Genomic DNA, 24,179 nt, shown 5'->3' with positions numbered 1-24,179 from the left:
CCTGCTCATCCTCGTGAACTTGCCTTAGGCATGCTGCAAGGAGGCATGAGGACCGCAGATGTGCCCAGGGTCCCTGCTCATCCTTGTGAACTTGCCTTAGGCATGCTGCAAGGAGGCATGAGGACTGCAGATGTGGCCATGGCAATAAATTGCAATGTCCGTACTGTGAGACGCCTAAGACAACGCTACAGGGAGACAGGATGGACAGCTGATCATCCTCGCAGTGGCAGACCATGTGTAACAACACCTGCACAGGATCGGTACAACCGAACATTACACCCGCAGGACAGATAAAGGATGGCAACAACAACTGCCCGAGTTACACCAGGAATGAACAATCCCTCCATCAGTGCTCAGACTGTCCGCAGTAGGCTGAGAGAGGCTGGACTGAGGGCTTGTAGGCCTGCTGTAAGGCAGGTCCTCACCAGACATCACCAAACAGGACTGGCAAAAAGAGCTCTTCACTGACGAGTCGCGATTTTGTATCACCAGGGGTGATGGTTGGATTTCCGTTCATCGTCGAAGGTCTGAGCGTTACACCGAGGCCTGTACTCTGGATCGGGATCGATTTGGAGGTGGAGGGTCCGTCATGGTCTGGGGCGGTGTGTCACAGCATCAGTGGACTTCTGCGACCACATCTAAATGAGCAATCAAACCGGAAACACGTCAATACTGGACTAAGGCTGAATCCTACTTTGCTGGCTCTGAAGCGAGAAGCATGTGGCTGGGCTTGCAAACTATCATGGATTAGAAAGGGAAATCCAGCCGCAAGCTGCCCAGCCACTTGAATCTATAGGGGCACTATTTCATTTTTGGATAAAAAGACGTGCCCGTTTTAAGTGCAATATTTTGTCACAAAAAGATGCTCGACTATGCATATAATTGATAGCTTTGGAAAGAAAACACTCTGACGTTTCCAGAACTGCAAAGATTTTCTCTGTGGGTGCCCTAGAACGGGAGCTACAGGCAAATCCAAGATGAAACGGCATCCAGGAAACCAGCAGGATTTTTGAGGCTCCGTTTTCCATTGTCTCCTTATATGGCTGTGAATGCGAGAGGAATGAGCCTGCCCTTTCTGTCGTTTCCCCAAGGTGTCTGCAGCATTGTGACGTATTTGTAGGCATATCATTGGAAGATTGACCATAAGAGACTACATTTTCCAGGTGTCCACCCGGTGTCCTCCGTCGAAATTGGTGCGTCTTTTTCAGCTGCCTGTATTTTTCCATGCGATTCTGAGGTGAAAGCAGGCTTCCACGAACTGCATATCAATGAAGAGATATGTGAAAAAACACCTTGAGGATTGATTCCAAACAACGTTTGCCATGTTTCGGTCGATATTATGGAGTTAATTCGGAAAAAGTTTGACATTTTGGTGACTGAATTTTCGGTTCGTTTCGGTAGCCAAATGTGATGTACAAAACGGAGCGATTTCTCCTACACAAAGATTCTTTCAGGAAAAACTGAACATTTGCTATGTAACTGAGAGTCTCCTCATTGAAAACATCTGAAGCTCTTCAAAGGTAAATGATTTTATTTATTTGGTTATCTGGTTTTTGTGTAAATGTTGCGTGCTAAATGCTACTCAAAATGCTAAGCTAGCTTAGCATATTCTTACACAAATTAGTGAATTGCTATGGTTCAAAAGCATATTTTGAAAATCTGAGATGACAGTGTTGTTAAGAAAAGGCTAAGCTTGAGAGCAGGCGCATTATTTTCATTTTATTTGCGATTTTCAGAAATCGTTAACATTGCGTTATGCTAATGAGCCTGAGGCTTTATTCACGATCCCGGATCCGGGATGGGGAGTATCAAGAGTAAACAGGCAAACAAACTGTATGTAGGTCTACATTACACATGTCTAGGCTAACAGCAAACAAACTGTATGTAGGTCTACATTATGTATGTCTAGGCTAACAGACAAACAAACTGTATGTAGGTCCACATGTCTAGGCTAACAGACAAACAAACTGTATGTAGGTCTAAATTATGTATGTCTAGGCTAACAGACAAACAAACTGTATGTAGGTCTACATTACACATGTCTAAGCTAACAGACAAACAAACTGTATGTAGGTCTACATTATGTATGTCTAGGCTAACAGACAAACAAACTGTATGTAGGTCTACATTACACATGTCTAGGCTAACAGACAAACAAACTGTATGTAGGTCTACATTACACATGTCTAGGCTAACAGACAAACAAACTGTATGTAGGTCTACATTATGTATGTCTAGGTTAACAGAAAAACAAACTGTATGTAGGTCTACATTGTGTATGTCTAGGCTAACAGACAAACAAACTGTATGTAGGTCTACATTACACATGTCTAAGCTAACAGACAAACAAACTGTATGTAGGTCTACATTATGTATGTCTAGGCTAACAGACAAACAAACTGTATGTAGGTCTACATTACACATGTCTAGGCTAACAGACAAACAAACTGTATGTAGGTCTACATTACACATGTCTAGGCTAACAGACAAACAAACTGTATGTAGGTCTACATTATGTATGTCTAGGTTAACAGAAAAACAAACTGTATGTAGGTCTACATTGTGTATGTCTAGGCTAACAGACAAACAAACTGTATGTAGGTCTACATTACACATGTCTAGGCTAACAGACAAACAAACTGTATGTTGGTCTACATTGTGTATTTATAGGCTGACAGACAAACAAACGGTATGTAGGTCTACAGTATGTATGTCTCCATTAACAGACAAACAAAACAGCAGTATGAAACATTGTTCTGCCCGGCAGAAGCTTAAATTGTCATGCCTGGCAGAAGTTTGATGACTCGAAACAAGTAATAATGAAAAGATAGACATTATCAAGCGTACTTACAGCGTGAGGAGAGAGAGGGGAGGTGAGCTCACTGTCCAAACAGAGAATGAAACAGAATGCTGTGAGTTCTGTGGTTGACAGCAACTAGATGTACTGAGGGGCTGAAAGGTGCTGCAGAGCTGGCTTCCTGTCTTCATGATGCCTCTTCCTGGCAACCAACACGCCAGTGAAGGGCTTTAAGAACGGTGTGGACATCTTCATGAGGAGAGAGAGGGACTTTACAAGAAATGTCTGTCTGATATGTCATAGGCTACTTGTATTTCTTCATTGGTGGCTCCAATATGGAGAGTGGATAGATGGGTCCCTCCTGAGAGGATTGAGAAACACTAGTTCTGGTGGGGGGCTGTTCATTCCCCAAACATGTTGCTAAAACTGTTTTTGGGTTTTAGAACACCACTTTCTGAAAATTTACATTACATTAATAATGATACTACATCTGATTTGTTTAAACTGTATTTTATTATGAATGAATACAAGTGATTGTCATAATAAAACAGTAAGTCATTTGTTCACTCAGCTCCCCCACATGCTGAGAGGATACAGACAGATTGTCTTTTTACATTGATGCTCTCAATCAATCATTATGTGCTCCTCATATTGTCACTTTAGTCAACTTGAATTGAATTAGTCCACTGAACATCATGTATAAAATCACTGAACTGAAGATAGGGGCCTTGATCCAATATCCACAGTAGCACACTACTTGTTTCAGTTAAGGTGGTCTGGTGTGGATGTTAGAACACCGCATGGACACTGAGGGCGTTCCAGGCTGACTATATTGCAGTCAAGCTGTGTGCAGCAACCAATGGTTGTGTGCCACATCATCGATTGCGCAGTCAGGAAACGCAGGTTAACTGATATCTTAAACACAAACACCTATCCAGGCATTGTGAGATCTGGCAGGCGACTGTAATATAGTCTGCCTGGAACAGGCCCTATATTCATTTGCAATTGAATTCAAAATCAGCTCAGGCTGAGGGAGCAGGGAAAGGGAATCAGAGGAGCCCTCCTCTTCACTTTGATTGACACTTCACACACTCATACTGTATGTCCAGTGTTCTGTCTGTGCTGTGTGTCAGAGGACTACAAAAGTGGTTCCCCCCCCAACACCCCCATTCTGTCCAAGCTTCCTGTTCCCTTTTAAGGTAGGTACACGGTCCCTATTCCTCTACCTCAATCTTCATATTCATTATTCTGTTCTTCCTCTTCCTCCTCTTCTTCTTCCCTCTGTTATATCCGGACGATGCGAGGTGTTCAGGGTGGTCAGTGGGTCACGGTGGTCAGGGTAGTCTGGGTGGTCTGGGTGGTCAAGGTAGTTTGGTTGGTCTGGGTAGTCAGGGTGGTCAGGGAGGTCAGGGTGGTCTGGGTGGTCAGGGTGGTCAGGGTAGTCTGGGTGGTCAGGGTAGTCAGGGTAGTCTGGGTGGTCAGGGTAGTCAGGGTGGTCTGGGTGGTCAGGGTAGTCTGGGTGGTCAGGGTAGTCTGGGTGGTCAGGGTAGTCAGGGTAGTCTGGGTGGTCAGGGTAGTCTGGGTAGTCTGGGTGTTCAGGGTGGTCTGGGTGGTCAGGGTAGTCTGGGTGGTCAGGGTAGTCTGGGTGGTCAGGGTGGTCAGGGTGGTCAGGGTCGTCAGGGTGGTCAGGGTGGTCAGTCTGGGTGGCCATGGTTTCCTGTCTCTTCCTCTATGGTCAGGCTTGTGTTTGATGCTCCATTTGTCACCATACAGGCAGCCAGTGGTCCTCCAGAAGAAACACTCATCACCATTGATGGGAGCCATCCTCCTGGTCCTGGGAAAGACAAACAAACAGTATGAAAACACAAGCACCTCCACGCAAGTGCTCCCATCCCCACCTTCTGTCAGTTATCTGTAATTTTGTACAATTCATGGCCCATAGATTAGTAGCAATTTAGAATACAACATTATAAATGCTTATATATGTTTATAATATATAGTTGATGTTTTGACATATAGTTGGATGTCCTTACCCTGTGGCGGCGTACTGGGAGGCTGAGGAGGTGTTGAGGTCTCGGTAGGAGGTTGGTCCTCTGAGGAGAGGACCTAGCGGTCTGGGTACCAAATCACCAGTCTGGTGCTCTCCAGCTCCACCACCTGGACAGTAGGACAAACCGCATCCACTGTCAAAATACATACAACATCATCCACTGTCAAAATACATACAACATCATCCACTGTCAAAATACATACAACATCATCCACTGTCAAAATACAAACAACATCATCCACTGTCAAAATACATACAACATCATCCACTGTCAAAATACATACAACATCATCCACTGTCAAAATACAAACAACATCATCCACTGTCAAAATACATACAACATCATCCACTGTCAAAATACAAAAGACAGCATCCACTTTCAAAATACATACAACATCATCCACTGTCAAAATACATTCAACATCATCCACTGTCAAAATACAAACAACAGCATCCACTGTCAAAATACAAACAGCAGCATCCACTTTCAAAATACATACAACATCATCCACTGTCAAAATACATACAACATCATCCACTGTCAAAATACATACAACATCATCCACTGTCAAAATACATACAACATCATCCACTGTCAAAATACATACAACAGCAGCCACTGTCAAAATACATACAACATCATCCACTGTCAAAATACATACAACAGCAGCCACTGTCAAAATACATATAACAGCAGCCACTGTCAAAATACATTAAATGGAATCAATATCATAGTCCCAAAAGTTCAAGGAACCAATAACAGAGTCAAAAAAGTACAATGGAACCAATAGCCTAGTCCCAATAGTACAAGCATTGTCACAATAGTACAAAGGAACCAATAGCATATTCCCAAAAGTACAATCTCCTTTTTTTTCAAGCTAAATAATTGAAAGCACATCTCACATAGTAAAATGCATTTGACAGCATTATGTTTCATCACACCACTCACCTGGAGCCTCTCCAAGGCGAGAGCAGCCATGTTGCTATTCTTGATGTTCACAAAGCTGTGAACTGTGATGCTCTCTATGTTCTGTACTGTAGCTGAGGGGAGATACAATTAGAATGTAGAACTCTGATGCTCTCTATGTTCTGTACTGTAGGTGAGGGGAGATACAATTAGAATGTAGAACTCTGTTACTCTCTATGTTCTGTACTGTAGGTGAGGGGAGATATAATTAGAATGTAGAACTCTGATACTCTCTATGTTCTGTACTGTAGCTGAGGGGAGATACAATTAGAATGTAGAACTCTGATACTCTCTATGTTCTGTACTGTAGCTGAGGGGAGATATAATTAGAATGTGGAACTCTGATACTCTCTATGTTCTGTACTGTAGGTGAGGGGAGATATAATTAGAATGTAGAACTGTGATACTCTCTATGTTCTGTACTGTAGCTGAGGGGAGATATAATTAGAATGTAGAACTGTGATACTCTCTATGTTCTGTACTGTAGGTGAGGGGAGATACAATTAGAATGTGGAACTCTGTTACTCTCTATGTTCTGTACTGTAGCTGAGGGGAGATATAATTAGAATGTGGAACTCTGATACTCTCTATGTTCTGTACTGTAGCTGAGGGGAGATATAATTATGAGGAGAGGTCCACCACTGGAGTCCTGAGGGGAGGAGAGGTCCATCACTGGAGTCCTGAGGGGAGGAGAGGTCCATCACTGGAGTCCTGAGGGGAGGAGAGGTCCACCACTGGAGTCCTGAGGGGAGGAGAGGTCCACCACTGGAGTCATGAGGGGAGGAGAGGTCCACTACTGGAGTCATGAGGGGAGGAGAGGTCCACCGCTAGAGTCCTGAGGGGAGGAGAGGTCCACCACTAGAGTCCTGAGGGGAGGAGAGGTCCACCACTGGAGTCCTGAGGGGAGGAGAGGTCCACCGCTAGAGTCCTGAGGGGAGGAGAGGTCCACCACTAGAGTCCTGAGGGGAGGAGAGGTCCACCACTGGAGTCCTGAGGGGAGGAGAGGTCCACCACTGGTGTCCTGAGGGGAGGAGAGGTCCACTACTGGAGTCATGAGGGGAGGAGAGGTCCACCGCTAGAGTCCTGAGGGGAGGAGAGGTCCACCGCTAGAGTCCTGAGGGGAGGAGAGGTCCACCACTGGAGTCCTGAGGGGAGGAGAGGTCCACCACTGGAGTCCTGAGGGGAGGAGAGGTCCACCACTGGAGTCCTGAGGGGAGGAGAGGTCCACCACTGGAGTCCTGAGGGGAGGAGAGGTCCACCACTGGAGTCATGAGGGGAGGAGAGGTCTACTACTGGAGTCATGAGGGGAGGAGAGGTCCACCACTAGAGTCCTGAGGGGAGGAGAGGTCCACCACTGGAGTCCTGAGGGGAGGAGAGGTCCACCACTGGAGTCATGAGGGGAGGAGAGGTCCATCACTGGAGTCATGAGGGGAGGAGAGGTCCATCACTGGAGTCATGAGGGGATGAGAGGTCCACCGCTAGAGTCCTGAGGGGAGGAGAGGTCCACCACTAGAGTCCTGAGGGGAGGAGAGGTCCACCACTAGAGTCCTGAGGGAGGAGAGGTCCATCACTGGAGTCATGAGGGGAGGAGAGGTCCATCACTGGAGTCATGAGGGGAGGAGAGGTCCACCACTAGAGTCCTGAGGGGAGGAGAGGTCCACCACTGGAGTCATGAGGAGAGGAGAGGTCCACCACTGGAGTCATGAGGGGAGGAGAGGTCCACCACTGGAGTCCTGAGGGGAGGAGAGGTCCACCACTGGAGTCCTGAGGGGAGGAGAGGTCCACCACTGGAGTCCTGAGGGGAGGAGAGGTCCACTACTGGAGTCATGAGGGGAGGAGAGGTCCACCACTGGAGTAGAGAGGGGAGGAGAGGTCCACCACTAGAGTCCTGAGGGGAGGAGAGGTCCACTACTGGAGTCATGAGGGGAGGAGAGGTCCACTACTGGAGTCATGAGGGGAGGAGAGGTCCACCGCTAGAGTCCTGAGGGGAGGAGAGGTCCACCGCTAGAGTCCTGAGGGGAGGAGAGGTCCACCACTGGAGTCCTGAGGGGAGGAGAGGTCCACCACTGGAGTCCTGAGGGGAGGAGAGGTCCACCACTAGAGTCCTGAGGGGAGGAGAGGTCCACCACTGGAGTCCTGAGGGGAGGAGAGGTCCACCACTGGAGTCATGAGGGGAGGAGAGGTCCACTACTGGAGTCATGAGGGGAGGAGAGGTCCACCACTAGAGTCCTGAGGGGAGGAGAGGTCCACCACTGGAGTCCTGAGGTGAGGAGAGGTCCACCACTGGAGTCATGAGGGGAGGAGAGGTCCATCACTGGAGTCATGAGGGGAGGAGAGGTCCATCACTGGAGTCATGAGGGGATGAGAGGTCCACCGCTAGAGTCCTGAGGGGAGGAGAGGTCCACCACTAGAGTCCTGAGGGGAGGAGAGGTCCACCACTAGAGTCCTGAGGGGAGGAGAGGTCCATCACTGGAGTCATGAGGGGAGGAGAGGTCCATCACTGGAGTCATGAGGGGAGGAGAGGTCCACCACTAGAGTCCTGAGGGGAGGAGAGGTCCACCACTGGAGTCATGAGGAGAGGAGAGGTCCACCACTGGAGTCATGAGGGGAGGAGAGGTCCACCACTGGAGTCCTGAGGGGAGGAGAGGTCCACCACTGGAGTCCTGAGGGGAGGAGAGGTCCACCACTGGAGTCCTGAGGGGAGGAGAGGTCCACTACTGGAGTCATGAGGGGAGGAGAGGTCCACCACTGGAGTAGAGAGGGGAGGAGAGGTCCACCACTAGAGTCCTGAGGGGAGGAGAGGTCCACCGCTAGAGTCCTGAGGGGAGGAGAGGTCCACCACTAGAGTCCTGAGGGGAGGAGAGGTCCACCACTGGAGTCCTGAGGGGAGGAGAGGTCCACCGCTAGAGTCCTGAGGGGAGGAGAGGTCCACCACTAGAGTCCTGAGGGGAGGAGAGGTCCACCACTGGAGTCCTGAGGGGAGGAGAGGTCCACCACTGGTGTCCTGAGGGGAGGAGAGGTCCACCACTGGAGTCATGAGGGGAGGAGAGGTCCACCGCTAGAGTCCTGAGGGGAGGAGAGGTCCACCGCTAGAGTCCTGAGGGGAGGAGAGGTCCACCACTGGAGTCCTGAGGGGAGGAGAGGTCCACCACTGGAGTCCTGAGGGGAGGAGAGGTCCACCACTAGAGTCCTGAGGGGAGGAGAGGTCCACCACTGGAGTCCTGAGGGGAGGAGAGGTCCACCACTGGAGTCATGAGGGGAGGAGAGGTCCACTACTGGAGTCATGAGGGGAGGAGAGGTCCACCACTAGAGTCCTGAGGGGAGGAGAGGTCCACCACTGGAGTCCTGAGGGGAGGAGAGGTCCACCACTGGAGTCATGAGGGGAGGAGAGGTCCATCACTGGAGTCATGAGGGGAGGAGAGGTCCATCACTGGAGTCATGAGGGGATGAGAGGTCCACCGCTAGAGTCCTGAGGGGAGGAGAGGTCCACCACTAGAGTCCTGAGGGGAGGAGAGGTCCACCACTAGAGTCCTGAGGGGAGGAGAGGTCCATCACTGGAGTCATGAGGGGAGGAGAGGTCCATCACTGGAGTCATGAGGGGAGGAGAGGTCCACCACTAGAGTCCTGAGGGGAGGAGAGGTCCACCACTGGAGTCATGAGGAGAGGAGAGGTCCACCACTGGAGTCATGAGGGGAGGAGAGGTCCACCACTGGAGTCCTGAGGGAGGAGAGGTCCACCACTGGAGTCCTGAGGGGAGGAGAGGTCCACCACTGGAGTCCTGAGGGGAGGAGAGGTCCACTACTGGGAGTCATGAGGGGAGGAGAGGTCCACCACTGGAGTAGAGAGGGGAGGAGAGGTCCACCACTAGAGTCCTGAGGGGAGGAGAGGTCCACTACTGGAGTCATGAGGGGAGGAGAGGTCCACTACTGGAGTCATGAGGGGAGGAGAGGTCCACCGCTAGAGTCCTGAGGGGAGGAGAGGTCCACCGCTAGAGTCCTGAGGGGAGGAGAGGTCCACCACTGGAGTCCTGAGGGGAGGAGAGGTCCACCACTGGAGTCCTGAGGGGAGGAGAGGTCCACCACTAGAGTCCTGAGGGGAGGAGAGGTCCACCACTGGAGTCCTGAGGGGAGGAGAGGTCCACCACTGGAGTCATGAGGGGAGGAGAGGTCCACTACTGGAGTCATGAGGGGAGGAGAGGTCCACCACTAGAGTCCTGAGGGGAGGAGAGGTCCACCACTGGAGTCCTGAGGGGAGGAGAGGTCCACCACTGGAGTCATGAGGGGAGGAGAGGTCCATCACTGGAGTCATGAGGGGAGGAGAGGTCCATCACTGGAGTCATGAGGGGATGAGAGGTCCACCGCTAGAGTCCTGAGGGGAGGAGAGGTCCACCACTAGAGTCCTGAGGGGAGGAGAGGTCCACCACTAGAGTCCTGAGGGGAGGAGAGGTCCATCACTGGAGTCATGAGGGGAGGAGAGGTCCATCACTGGAGTCATGAGGGGAGGAGAGGTCCACCACTAGAGTCCTGAGGGGAGGAGAGGTCCACCACTGGAGTCATGAGGAGAGGAGAGGTCCACCACTGGAGTCATGAGGGGAGGAGAGGTCCACCACTGGAGTCCTGAGGGGAGGAGAGGTCCACCACTGGAGTCCTGAGGGGAGGAGAGGTCCACCACTGGAGTCCTGAGGGGAGGAGAGGTCCACTACTGGAGTCATGAGGGGAGGAGAGGTCCACCACTGGAGTAGAGAGGGGAGGAGAGGTCCACCACTAGAGTCCTGAGGGGAGGAGAGGTCCACTACTGGAGTCATGAGGGGAGGAGAGGTCCACCACTGGAGTAGAGAGGGGAGGAGAGGTCCACCACTAGAGTCCTGAGGGGAGGAGAGGTCCACTACTGGAGTCATGAGGGGAGGAGAGGTCCACCACTGGAGTAGAGAGGGGAGGAGAGGTCCACCACTAGAGTCCTGAGGGGAGGAGAGGTCCACTACTGGAGTCATGAGGGGAGGAGAGGTCCACCACTGGAGTAGAGAGGGGAGGAGAGGTCCACCACTAGAGTCCTGAGGGGAGGAGAGGTCCACCACTGGAGTCATGAGGGGAGGAGAGGTCCACCACTGGAGTCATGAGGGGATGAGAGGTCCACTACTGGAGTCATGAGGGGAGGAGAGGTCCACCGCTAGAGTCCTGAGGGGAGGAGAGGTCCACCACTAGAGTCCTGAGGGGAGGAGAGGTCCACTACTGGAGTCATGAGGGGAGGAGAGGTCCACTACTGGAGTCATGAGGGGAGGAGAGGTCCACCACTGGAGTCCTGAGGGGAGGAGTGGTCCACCACTGGAGTCCTGAGAGGGGAGCCGAGAGCAGTCTGCACAGTGGTAAACTTCTCCAGCAGCAACAAACTGGGGGGGGAGGGGGAGAGAGAGGGGGGGAGAGGGGGAGAGAGAGAGAGAGGAGAGAGAGGGAGAGAGGGGGAGAGGGGGGAGAGGGAGAGGGAGGAGAGGGGAAAGAGGGGAGAGAGAGGGTTGGAGAGGGAGAGAGATGGGGAGATAGAGAGAGGGGGAGAGAGTGGGAGAGAGGGGGGAGAGAGGGAGAGAGGGGGGAGAGGGGGAGAGAGGGGAGAGAGGGGGAGAGAGAGGGAGAGAGGGGGAGAGTGGGGGAGAGAGGGGGGAGAGAGGGAGAGAAGGGGGGAGAGAGGGGGAGATGGGGGAGATGAACAGTGCTTGGTGTTTATCTATGACAGTGTCTCCTGACAGTAATGTAGTATCCCTGACCTTCCTATAGCCTAGCTGTGTGGTTCAATGGTTCCATCATGTCTCCAATAGGTAGAAATACAAGAAACGAGCAGAATGGATTTAGTTATGAATCAATGCATGTTAGTCAAACAATCAATTTATTTGTTGTCTTTTTATTGTCTACCTTTGAGCTTATTTACAACATGATGCTTATACTGTATTCAATGTGTCTAAAATATGTCATTATTAATTATTTGATAATAAAACAAGCAATATCATGACACTGAACAATATAGTATTACATAATATAAAATATAAAATGACCAGTAATGACTGACAGCAATACAAAGTAAAACATATTTTAACACATCAGGAACAACTCCAGAGATACAAACATTTAAAAGCTCTGGTCAATATTATTCCTTTTAGTGTCACTAAGACAAGACATAACTTTATATGTTATAAAAATCTGGAATTGGCAAAATCCCATAAAAAAGATAAGCAATACAATCTACAGATAGTAAACAGATAAGTTGACATGTTGAATCTGTAAATGAACCCACAAATGCTGATGCTCCAGATACTCAACTCGTCTAAAGAAGTCCAGTTTCATTGCTTCTTTAATCAGCGAGCACAACAGTTTTCAGCTGTGCTAAAATAATTACAATATGGTTTTCTAATGATTAATTTACCTTTTAAAATGATAAACTTGGATAACACAACGTGCCATTGGAACACAGGAGTGATGGTTGCTGACAATGGGCCTCTGTCTGCCTTTGTAGATATTCCATTAAACAACTGCCATTTCCAGCTACAATAGTAATTTACAACATTAACAATGTCTACACTGCATTTCTGATCAATTAGATGCTATTTTAATGGACTTTTTTTTTTGCTTTTCTTTCAAAAACAAGGACATTTTAAGCGACCCCAAACTTTTGAATGGTAGTGCACAAACTGTATTTATCATAAGGAGAACAATCTAAATTCCAGCACTTACTCAAAAGTTAAAGCTCATTGTCTCAAACCTTCTAGATTAAAAAGCAACATGATAGTAGGAGAATAACATTGTGAGGCCGAGCTTTGGTTTGATGCTGTTGCTCTTCAGTCCAGGTTCTGTGGTGGTTCTCTTCAGTCCAGGTTCTGTGGTGGTTCTCTTCTGCCCAGGTTCTGTGGTGGTTCTCTTCAGTCCAGAATCTTTGGTGGTTCTCTTCAGTCCAGGTTCTGTGGTGGTTCTCTTCAGTCCAGGTTCTGTGGTGGTTCTCTTCAGTCCAGGTTCTGTGGTGGTTCTCTTCAGTCCAGAATATTTGGTGGTTGTCTTCTGCCCAGGTTCTGTGGAGATTCTATTCAGTACAGAATCTTTGGTGGTTCTCTTCAGTCCAGGTTCTGTGGTGGTTCTCTTTTGTCCAGGTTCTGTGGTGGTTCTCTTAAGATCTCATAATCGGAGGGCTCAGCATGTATCTGAGGGCTGTGTCACTGCGAAGTCCCTCACATTCTGAAAGGAGACACATTGAATGAGCACTTTACAAACCACTCCCTCTAACACTTGTATGTACACGGACACACAGACTGCATTATAAGAGACTTACTGCCAGGGTGTCATACTCTGGTGACCTGGTCTTCATGTTCAGAGATGTGTACATGTCACTGTTGGGGTCAGGATGGACACTCTGGGGGGTGGGGGGGGAGAGGGGGAGAGAGAGAGAGAGGGAGAGACAGAGAGAGAAACACAAATACTCTCAATACTGTATAGAGCACAAATCCATCCATTCACTTACTGTCTATGTCTGTGGCATTGGGATTGAAATAGCTTTGGTTGTTGACAATATTACCTGTCTGTCTGCTGTGTCATCACTTCCTCCTGTGTGTCTCCTGTAATGAGGGACAGAGTGAGTTCTGCTCTCTACTGACCTCTAGAAGTTGATATGTTACTAATAGAGTTCATGTAAATGGCTGGCTCACCTCTTCATATAGCAGTAGATGGTGACAAGAAGAGCTCCAACAGTCAGGGCAGCCCCCACCCCCACCACAGGAACCCAGAGAAACAATGCTGTAGTATCTTGAGATTTTAAATGCAAGGTGGAGATATGACATAGAAGAAACCAGGGAAGAAGAAAATAAAACAATTATTTAAATACAGGCCTACTAATACTATGTCATATGGTATGATAAGTGTGTAATATTACTAATTCTATGTCATATGGTATGATAAGTGTGTAATATTACTAATTCTATGTCATATGGTATGATAAGTGTGTAAAATTATTAATTCTATGTCATATGGTATGATAAGTGTGTAATATTACTAATTCTATGTCATATGGTATGATAAGTGTGTAAAATTACTAATTCTATGCCATATGGTATGATAAGTGTGTAATATTACTAATTCTATGTCATATGGTATGATAAGTGTGTAAAATTACTAATTCTATGCCATATGGTATGATAAGTGTGTAATATTACTAATTCTATGTCATATGGTATGATAAGTGTGTAATATTATTAATTCTATGTCATATGGTATGATAAGTGTGTAATATTACTAATTCTATGTCATATGGTATGATAAGTGTGTAAAATTACTAATTCTATGTCATATGGTATGATAAGTGTGTAATATTACTAATTCTATGTCATATGGTATGATAAGTGTGTAATATTACTAATTCTATGTCATATGGTATGATAAGTGTGTAATATTATTAATTCTATGTCATATGGTATGATAAGTGTGTAATATTACTAATTCTATGTCATATGGTATGATAAGTGTGTAAAATTACTAATTCTATGCCATATGGTATGATAAGTGTGTAATATTACTAATTCTATGTCATATGGTATGATAAGTGTGTAATATTATTAATTCTATGTCATATGGTATGATAAGTGTGTAATATTACTAATTCTATGTCATATGGTATGATAAGTGTGTAAAATTACTAATTCTATGTCATATGGTATGATAAGTGTGTAATATTACTAATTCTATGTCATATGGTATGATAAGTGTGTAATATTACTAATTCTATGTCATATGGTATGATAAGTGTGTAATATTACTAATTCTATGCCATATGTAATGATAAGTGTGTAATATTACTAATTCTATGTCACATGGTATGATAAGTGTGTAATATTACTAATTCTATGTCATATGGTATGATAAGTGTGTAATATTACTAATTCTATGTCATATGGTATGATAAGTGTGTAATATTACTAATTCTATGTCATATGGTATGATAAGTGTGTAATATTACTAATTCTATGTCATATGGTATGATAAGTGTGTAAAATTACTAATTCTATGTCATATGGTATGATAAGTGTGTAATATTACTAATTCTATGTCATATGGTATGATAAGTGTGTAAAATTACTAATTCTATGTCATATGGTATGATAAGTGTGTAATATTACTAATGATTATTTATTGTTGTTGACCTGTGTGATTATCAATGAATAGAGGAAGATGAGGTGAACTTACACTGAACGTCCACAAACACAGAAGAAGAGTTGAGTCGTCCATATTTATTCTCAGCCTCACAGTAATATTCTCCTCTGTCCTCAGAGATGATGTTAGTGATGCTGTAACTCTGTCCTGATGCTTTTGGTGAGGCTACGTTCTTCTTGTACCAGGTGTATTTATCCACAGGTGGGTTGGCATCACTGCTGCAGGTCAGAGTCACTGAACTGCCCTCCACTATTTCACCAGAGGGACTGACTGACACTGAGGTGTTCTTTGGAGCATCTAGTAAAGGAGAATATGTCAGAGGATCAGGACTGTAGTATACTACCTCAAATGACGTCATGTCAAAAATAAATCATATCTAAAGTCAGAGGACTATCTAAAACTATCACTTACTAAAACTATCACTCACTTATCTAAAACTATCACTTACACAAAACGTTAACAATAATACATAGAGACACTTTAGGACTTTAGTCTACTAAACTATTCTTCAAGTGTCTGAGGTACTGAACACTAACTATAGACATGCATACATCTATGACATTGTCTGTCATTTCTATGTAATGATGAATATGTACAGATAAAGCAGTAATACTCTTCTTATTGACCTTAAATTATTGATACTTGCTAAGTAGAATAGTAGTTTAATTCATACTTACACACTGCAGGAGAGTGGAGGTCCTCATGGTGTTCTACAGCACAGGAGTAACTGTCCACAGAATGACCCAACACTACTAGGGTATTACTAGAGTATTGTTGGGAAGTGGGCTCATCTACACGTTGTCCGTTCTTGTACCAGATGTAGGTGGGGTTGTCAGTCAGAGTACAGGTGGTGATACAGGTCAGTGTCTTCTGTCCCTCTGCAGCAGGAGTCACCTTCACCTGCAGACCTGAAACAATATGTATAAAACCACATACACCTCTGTGTTAACAGGATGGTTAATATATTTATCCTGTAATTCATTATGGTTTACAGTTGTATCATACAGTGTAGTATTACCTGTGACAGACAGAGTTGTTCCTGGGAAACTATGACCCCATTCAAAGTTGTGTGTTTTAAAAGTGAAGCGATACTCAGCTGAGTCCTCCTCTCTCAGATCTGTGATTCTCAGGGTGAAGGGACCTCTGTATGATCCAGTGTACTCCACACGACCTGTATACCCTGGGTCTCTGGTTAGGTCTTCAGGGGTCGACTTATCACTTCTAAACCAGAATGATGATGTGGTGGAATAATAACCAACAGTACAGGATATGTCCACTGTTGACCCCTTCAAGACACAGATTCTCCTCTTGGTGTAAGTCACTCTGTAGCAGCTCTGACCCTGAACACCTGAAACACAGTGACATAACAAGAGGTCAACTAGATTGTATTCTCAGTTCTATCTAGAAATGCTAACAGTTCTCATATTATAAAATGAAACCAACACAGATATACATTGTATACAGTTTTACAGTGATGTATTAGGGATCTATTTAGTTTTTGTTGTGGGGAGGATTGTGTGTTTTTTACATTCAGCCCAGGATTTCCACATCCGGCTTCTTCACCTGCGGATCATCTGAGAACAGCCACCCAGACAGCTGATGAAACTGAGGAGTAATTCTGTCTGTCATAAAGCCCTTTGTTGGGAAAACCTCAGTCTGATTGGCTGGACCTGGTTCCCCAGTGGGTGGGCCTATGCCCTCCCAAGCCCACCCATGGTTGTGACCCTGCCCAGTCATGTGAAATCCATAGATTAGGACCTAATGAATATACAGTATTTCAACTGACTGATTACCTTATATGAACTGTAACTCAGTAAACTGGTTGAAATTGTTGCACGTTGCGTTTATATTTTTGTTCAGTATAATTGTATATGTATTTATGTAAAACATAGGGACCACAATGAAAATAAGTCCCCAACTTTATTGTGCAATCCTGTTCACTTAAAATAATATTGTTTATATATGTATTTCTTTAACTGACAAATAAAATCAATCAGTCAATCAATCCAAACTGAGCAGCAGCCATTTGATGAACGGAAAGAGACATTTGTTACAAAACACCAAAAAGTTTAATGACATTCAGAGATTGTCAAGCCTTCAATCCTGGGTAAGACTACAAGGTAGGGAGGGATGTATTCTCTGTTTGTCCAGATTTACATTGTCTATTGATTGTGGTGTTGAAAACACAAACCATGACATTGAAGTGGCCGAAGTCGGTATGCATTGTTTATTGGTTGTGTGCTGCATTGGCACAGAAACCTGTTGGTGGAAAATGTGTTGCATATATTCTGTATATGATCGCAGTGTAATAGAACAGGCAGGGTGAGCTTGTCTGTGGTGGTCGGGAACCCTCAAACTTCTGGCCCGTAGCCCTGCGTGGCATCGATCAGGCCTCAAAAGCAGGCTGAAGTGGCAAAGTCGGTATTCACGTTTATAAATGCAGGTCGCTACAATTATTCTTATTTGTGGTCGTAAACATTATTTTGAGTTAATTCTATGAGGGGGAGGGTGATCAATTTATTTTACAGTACAAGGGGAGGGTCATGTTGTCACGGTCGTCCTCCTCTTCATCTGAAGAGGAGAGGCGAGATGGATCGGAGGACCAAAATGCGGCGTGGTATGTGTTCATCATTAATTTTAATAAAGAAAACACTGAACACTGAAATCCTATACAAAAACAATAAACGAAATAACAACCGTGAAGCGAATGCGAACTGCGCTGAAACAAGCAATCAGCATAGACAATCACCCACAAACAAACAGTGCAACCCAGGCTACCTAAGTATGATTCTCAATCAGAGACAACTAATGACACCTGCCTCTGATTGAGAACCATACTAGGCCGAAACATACAAATCCCCAAATCATAGAAAAACAAACAGACTGCCCACCCCAACTCACGCCCTGACCATACTAAATAAATACAAAACAATGGAAATAAAGGTCAGAACGTGACACATGTGAACATATTTTAAACTTTGAAGACCAGTCCTGTCCCATCCCCCAGTAAATTTCAATCTGTCCCTTAATAAATAAACACTCACAAACTGCAGGAGAGTGGAGATCCTCATTGCCTTTTACAGCACAGGAGTAGCTGTCTGAATAATAACTATTGACAGAGTATTGCAGGGAAGTGGGCTCATCAAGACGCTGTCCGTTCTTGTACCAGATGTAGGTGGGGTTGTCAGTCAGAGTACAGGTGGTGATACAGGTCAGTGTCTTCTGTCCCTCTGCAGCAGGAGTCACCTTCACCTGCAGACCTGAAACAATATGTATAAAACCACATACACCTCTGTGTTAATAGGATGGTCAATTTATTTTCTCCTGTAATTCATTATGCTTTACAGTTGTATCATACAGTGTAGTATTACCTGTGACAGACAGAGTTGTTCCTGGGAAACTATGACCCCAGTCAAAGTTGTGTGTTTTAAAAGTGAAGCGATACTCAGCTGAGTCCACCTCTCTCAGATCTGTGATTCTCAGGGTGAAGGGACCTCTGTATGTTCCAGTGTACTCCACACGACCTGCATACCCTGGGTCTCTGGTTAGGTCTTCAGGGGTCGACTTATCACTTCTAAACCAGAATGATGATGTGGTGTAATAATAACCAACATAAGTACAGGATATGTCCACTGTTGACCCCTTCAAGACACAGATTCTCCTCTTGGTGTAAGTCACACTGTTGCATCTCTGACCCTGAACACCTGAAACACAGTGACATAACAAGAGGTCAACTAGATTGTATTCTCAGTTCTATCTAGAAATGCTAACAGTTGTCATATTATAAAATTAAACCAACACAGATATACATTGTATACAGTTTTACAGTGATGTATTAGGGACCTATTTAGTTTTTGTTTTGGGGAGGATTGTGTGTTTTTTACATTCAGCCCAGGATTTCCACATCCGGCTTCTTCACCTGCGGATCATCTGAGAACAGCCACCCAGACAGCTGATGAAACTGAGGAGTAATTCTGTCTGTCATAAAGCCCTTTGTTGGGAAAACCTCAGTCTGATTGGCTGGACCTGGTTCCCCAGTGGGTGGGCCTATGCCCTCCCAAGCCCACCCATGGTTGTGACCCTGCCCAGTCATGTGAAATCCATAGATTAGGACCTAATGAATATACAGTATTTCAACTGACTGATTTCCTTTTATGAACTGTAACTCAGTAAACTGGTTGAAATTGTTGCACGTTGCGTTTATATTTTTGTTCAGTATAATTGTATATGTATTTATGTAAAACATAGGGACCACAATGAAAATAAGTCACCAACTTTATTGTGCAATCCTGTTCACTTAAAATAATATTGTTTATATATGTATTTCTTTAACTGACAAATAAAATCAATCAGTCAATCAATCCAAACTGAGCAGCAGCCATTTGATGAACGGAAAGAGACATTTGTTACAAAACACCAAAAGTTGAATGACATTCAGAGATTGTCAAGCCTTCAATCCTGGGTAAGACTACAAGGTAGGGAGGGATGTATTCTCTGTTTGTCCAGATTTACATTGTCTATTGATTGTGGTGTTGAAAACACAAACCATGACATTGAAGTGGCCGAAGTCGGTATGCTTTGTTTATTGGTTGTGTGCTGCATTGGCACAGAAACCTGTTGGTGGAAAATGTGTTGCATATATTCTGTATATGATCGCAGTGTAATAGAACAGGCAGGGTGAGCTTGTCTGTGGTGGTCGGGAACCCTCAAACTTCTGGCCCGTAGCCCTGCGTGGCATCGATCAGGCCTCAAAAGCAGGCTGAAGTGGCAAAGTCGGTATTCACGTTTATAAATGCAGGTCGCTACAATTATTCTTATTTGTGGTCGTAAACATTATTTTGAGTTAATTCTATGAGGGGAGGGTGATCAATTTATTTTACAGTACAAGGGGAGGGTCATGTTGTCACGTCGTCCTCCTCTTCATCTGAAGAGGAGAGGCGAGATGGATCGGAGGACCAAAATGCGGCGTGGTATGTGTTCATCATTAATTTTAATAAAGAAAACACTGAACACTGAAATCCTATACAAAAACAATAAACGAAATAACAACCGTGAAGCGAATGCGAACTGCGCTGAAACAAGCAATCAGCATAGACAATCACCCACAAACAAACAGTGCAACCCAGGCTACCTAAGTATGATTCTCAATCAGAGACAACTAATGACACCTGCCTCTGATTGAGAACCATACTAGGCCGAAACATACAAATCCCCAAATCATAGAAAAACAAACATAGACTGCCCACCCCAACTCACGCCCTGACCATACTAAATAAATACAAAACAATGGAAATAAAGGTCAGAACGTGACACATGTGAACATATTTTAAACTTTGAAGACCAGTCCTGTCCCATCCCCCAGTAAATTTCAATCTGTCCCTTAATAAATAAACACTCACAAACTGCAGGAGAGTGGAGATCCTCATTGCCTTTTACAGCACAGGAGTAGCTGTCTGAATAATAACTATTGACAGAGTATTGCAGGGAAGTGGGCTCATCAAGACGTTGTCCGTTCTTGTACCAGATGTAGGTGGGGTTGTCAGTCAGAGTACAGGTGGTGATACAGGTCAGTGTCTTCTGTCCCTCTGCAGCAGGAGTCACCTTCACCTGCAGACCTGAAACAATATGTATAAAACCACATACACCTCTGTGTTAATAGGATGGTCAATTTATTTTCTCCTGTAATTCATTATGGTTTACAGTTGTATCATACAGGGTAGTATTACCTGTGACAGACAGAGTTGTTCCTGGGAAACTATGACCCCAGTCAAAGTTGTGTGTTTTAAAAGTGAAGCGATACTCAGCTGAGTCCTCCTCTCTCAGATCTGAGATTCTCAGGGTGAAGGGACCTCTGTATGTTCCAGTGTACTCCACACGACCTGCATACCCTGGGTCTCTGGTTAGGTCTTCAGGGGTCGACTTATCACTTCTAAACCAGAATGATGATGTGGTGGAATAATAACCAACAGTACAGGATATGTCCACTGTTGACCCCTTCAAGACACAGATTCTCCTCTTGGTGTAAGTCACTCTGTTGCAGCTCTGACCCTGAACACCTGAAACACAGTGACATAACAAGAGGTCAACTAGATTATATTCTCAGTTCTATCTAGAAATGCTAACAGTTCTCATATTATAAAATGAAACCAACACAGATATACATTGTATACAGTTTTACAGTGATGTATTAGGGACCTATTTAGTTTTTGTTTTGGGGAGGATTGTGTGTTTTTTACATTCAGCCCAGGATTTCCACATCCGGCTTCTTCACCTGCGGATCATCTGAGAACAGCCACCCAGACAGCTGATGAAACTGAGGAGTAATTCTGTCTGTCATAAAGCCCTTTGTTGGGAAAACCTCAGTCTGATTGGCTGGGCCTGGTTCCCCAGTGGGTGGGCCTATGCCCTCCCAAGCCCACCCATGGTTGTGACCCTGCCCAGTCATGTGAAATCCATAGATTAGGACCTAATGAATATACAGTATTTCAACTGACTGATTACCTTATATGAACTGTAACTCAGTAAACTGGTTGAAATTGTTGCACGTTGCGTTTATATTTTTGTTCAGTATAATTGTATATGTATTTATGTAAAACATAGGGACCACAATGAAAATAAGTCACCAACTTTATTGTGCAATCCTGTTCACTTAAAATAATATTGTTTATATATGTATTTCTTTAACTCACAAATAAAATCGATCAGTCAATCAATCCAAACTGAGCAGCAGCCATTTGATGAATGGAAAGAGACATTTTTTTACAAAACACCAAAAAGTTTAATGACATTCTGAGATTGTCAAGCCTTCAATACTGGGTAAGACTACAAGGTAGGGAGGGATGTATTCTCTGTTTGTCCAGATTTACATTGTCTATTGATTGTGGTGTTGAAAACACAAACCATGACATTGAAGGGCCCGAAGTCAGTATGCTTTGTGTATTGGTTGTGTGCTGCATTGGCACAGAAACCTGTTGGTGGAAAATGTGTTGCATATATTCTGTATATGATCGCAGTGTAATAGAACAGGCAGGGTGAGCTTGTCTGTGGTGGTCGGGAACCCTCAAACTTCTGGCCCGTAGCCCTGCGTGGCATCGATCAGGCCTCAAAAGCAGGCTGAAGTGGCAAAGTCGGTATTCACGAATATAAATGCAGGTCGCTACAATTATTCTTATTTGTGGTCGTAAACATTATTTTGAGTTAATTCTATGAGGGGGAGGGTGATCAATTTATTTTACAGTACAAGGGGAGGGTAGGGTGAAAATATTTCAAACTCTGAAGACCAGTCCTGTCCCATCCCCCAGTAAATTTCAATCTGTCCCTTATTAATAAATAAACACTCACACATTGCAGGAGAGAGGAGATCCTCATGGCCTTTTACAGCACAGGAGTAACTGTCTTCATAGTTGCTGGAGACTGAGTCTTTGTACTGGGGGGAGGTGCTCTCATCTAGACGTTGTCCGTTCTTGTACCAGATGTAGGTGGGGTTGTCAGTCAGAGTACAGGTGGTGATACAGGTCAGTGTCTTCTGTCCCTCTGCAGCAGGAGTCACCTTCACCTGCAGACCTGAAACAATATGTATAAAACCACATACACCTCTGTGTTAACAGGATGGTTAATTTATTTATCCTGTAATTCAATATGATTTACAGTTGTATCATACAGTGTAGTATTACCTGTGACAGACAGAGTTGTTCCTGGGAAACTATGACCCCATTCAAAGCTGTGAGTTTTAAAAGTGAAGCGATACTCAGCTGAGTCGTCCTCTCTCAGATCTGAGATTCTCAGGGTGGAGGGACCTTCGTATCTCCATCTCTCTTTGTCAGGGTACTTCACACGACCTGCATACCCTGGGTCTCTGGTTAGGTCTTCAGGGGTCGACTTATCACTTCTAAACCAGAATGATGATGTGGTGGAATAATAACCAACATAAGTACAGGATATGTCCACTGTTGACCCCTTCAAGACACAGATTCTCCTCTTGGTGAAAGTCACTCTGTTGCAGCTCTGACCCTGAACACCTGAAACACAGTGACATAACAAGAGGTCAACTAGATTATATTCTCAGTTCTATCTAGAAATGCTAACAGTTCTCATATTATAAAATGAAACCAACACAGATATACATTGTATACAGTTTTACAGTGATGTATTAGGGACCTATTTAGTTTTTGTTGTGGGGAGGATTGTGTGTTTTTTACATTCAGCCCAGGATTTCCACATCCGGCTTCTTCACCTGCGGATCATCTGAGAACAGCCACCCAGACAGCTGATGAAACTGAGGAGTAATTCTGTCTGTCATAAAGCCCTTTGTTGGGAAAACCTCAGTCTGATTGGCTGGACCTGGTTCCCCAGTGGGTGGGCCTATGCCCTCCCAAGCCCACCCATGGTTGTGACCCTGCCCAGTCATGTGAAATCCATAGATTAGGACCTAATGAATATACAGTATTTCAACTGACTGATTTCCTTATATGAACTGTAACTCAGTAAACTGGTTGAAATTGTTGCACGTTGCGTTTATATTTTTGTTCAGTATAATTGTATATGTATTTATGTAAAACATAGGGACCACAATGAAAATAAGTCACCAACTTTATTGTGCAATCCTGTTCACTTAAAATAATATTGTTTATATATGTATTTCTTTAACTCACAAATAAAATCGATCAGTCAATCAATCCAAACTGAGCAGCAGCCATTTGATGAATGGAAAGAGACATTTTTTTACAAAACACCAAAAAGTTTAATGACATTCAGAGATTGTCAAGCCTTCAATACTGGGTAAGACTACAAGGTAGGGAGGGATGCATTCTCTGTTTGTCCAGATTTACATTGTCTATTGATTGTGGTGTTGAAAACACAAACCATGACATTGAAGGGCCCGAAGTCAGTATGCTTTGTGTATTGGTTGTGTGCTGCATTGGCACAGAAACCTGTTGGTGGAAAATGTGTTGCATATATTCTGTATATGATCGCAGTGTAATAGAACAGGCAGGGTGAGCTTGTCTGTGGTGGTCGGGAACCCTCAAACTTCTGGCCCGTGCCCTGCGTGGCATCGATCAGGCCTCAAAAGCAGGCTGAAGTGGCAAAGTCGGTATTCACGAATATAAATGCAGGTCGCTACAATTATTCTTATTTGTGGTCGTAAACATTATTTTGAGTTAATTCTATGAGGGGGAGGGTGATCAA

The 24,179-nt window shown here is 45.0% G+C and overlaps 2 protein-coding genes and 1 long non-coding RNA gene across 4 annotated transcripts in view; all 3 read right to left on the bottom strand.

The window, feature by feature from the left end:
- LOC135532030 (uncharacterized) overlaps positions 1-22,604 on the bottom strand; it is a 95,866-nt gene extending 73,262 nt beyond the window's left edge. Inside the window, exons 1-11 of one of the 2 annotated variants that reach the window (XM_064959689.1) lie at positions 22,335-22,604; positions 20,720-21,049; positions 20,393-20,608; positions 18,365-18,697; positions 18,038-18,253; positions 15,671-16,341; positions 15,027-15,290; positions 13,496-13,592; positions 13,366-13,405; positions 13,123-13,203; positions 11,704-13,028 (exon numbers count right to left, since the gene is read on the bottom strand). In XM_064959689.1, coding sequence (XP_064815761.1) covers positions 15,890-16,341; positions 18,038-18,253; positions 18,365-18,697; positions 20,393-20,608; positions 20,720-21,049; positions 22,335-22,338 — 1,551 coding nt within the window. In that variant the 5' untranslated portion in view covers positions 22,339-22,604 and the 3' untranslated portion in view covers positions 11,704-13,028; positions 13,123-13,203; positions 13,366-13,405; ... (1 more) ...; positions 15,027-15,290; positions 15,671-15,889. Of the gene's footprint in view, positions 1-11,703; positions 13,029-13,122; positions 13,204-13,365; positions 13,406-13,495; positions 13,593-15,026; positions 15,291-15,670; positions 16,342-18,037; positions 18,254-18,364; positions 18,698-20,392; positions 20,609-20,719; positions 21,050-22,334 lie in introns of those variants that run through there. The other variant, XM_064959690.1, reaches the window with a different exon arrangement.
- Positions 1-24,179, bottom strand: part of LOC135532141 (uncharacterized) — an 83,304-nt gene that overhangs the window by 7,354 nt on the left and 51,771 nt on the right. The window lies entirely within an intron of this gene.
- The window catches only part of LOC135525250 (uncharacterized), a 68,267-nt gene continuing 66,445 nt past the window's right edge, over positions 22,358-24,179 (bottom strand). The window contains exons 7-9 of the mRNA XM_064952975.1: positions 22,667-23,011; positions 22,421-22,556; positions 22,358-22,364 (exon numbers count right to left, since the gene is read on the bottom strand). Coding sequence (XP_064809047.1) covers positions 22,358-22,364; positions 22,421-22,556; positions 22,667-23,011 — 488 coding nt within the window. The remainder of the gene's footprint in view (positions 22,365-22,420; positions 22,557-22,666; positions 23,012-24,179) is intronic.

Source organism: Oncorhynchus masou, chromosome 5 (genome assembly GCF_036934945.1).
Source record: "Oncorhynchus masou masou isolate Uvic2021 chromosome 5, UVic_Omas_1.1, whole genome shotgun sequence".
NCBI classification, from domain to species: Eukaryota; Metazoa; Chordata; class Actinopteri; order Salmoniformes; family Salmonidae; genus Oncorhynchus; species Oncorhynchus masou.
Note: the sequence above shows the minus strand (reverse complement) of the source record. Positions and strands in the feature narration are given on the sequence as shown.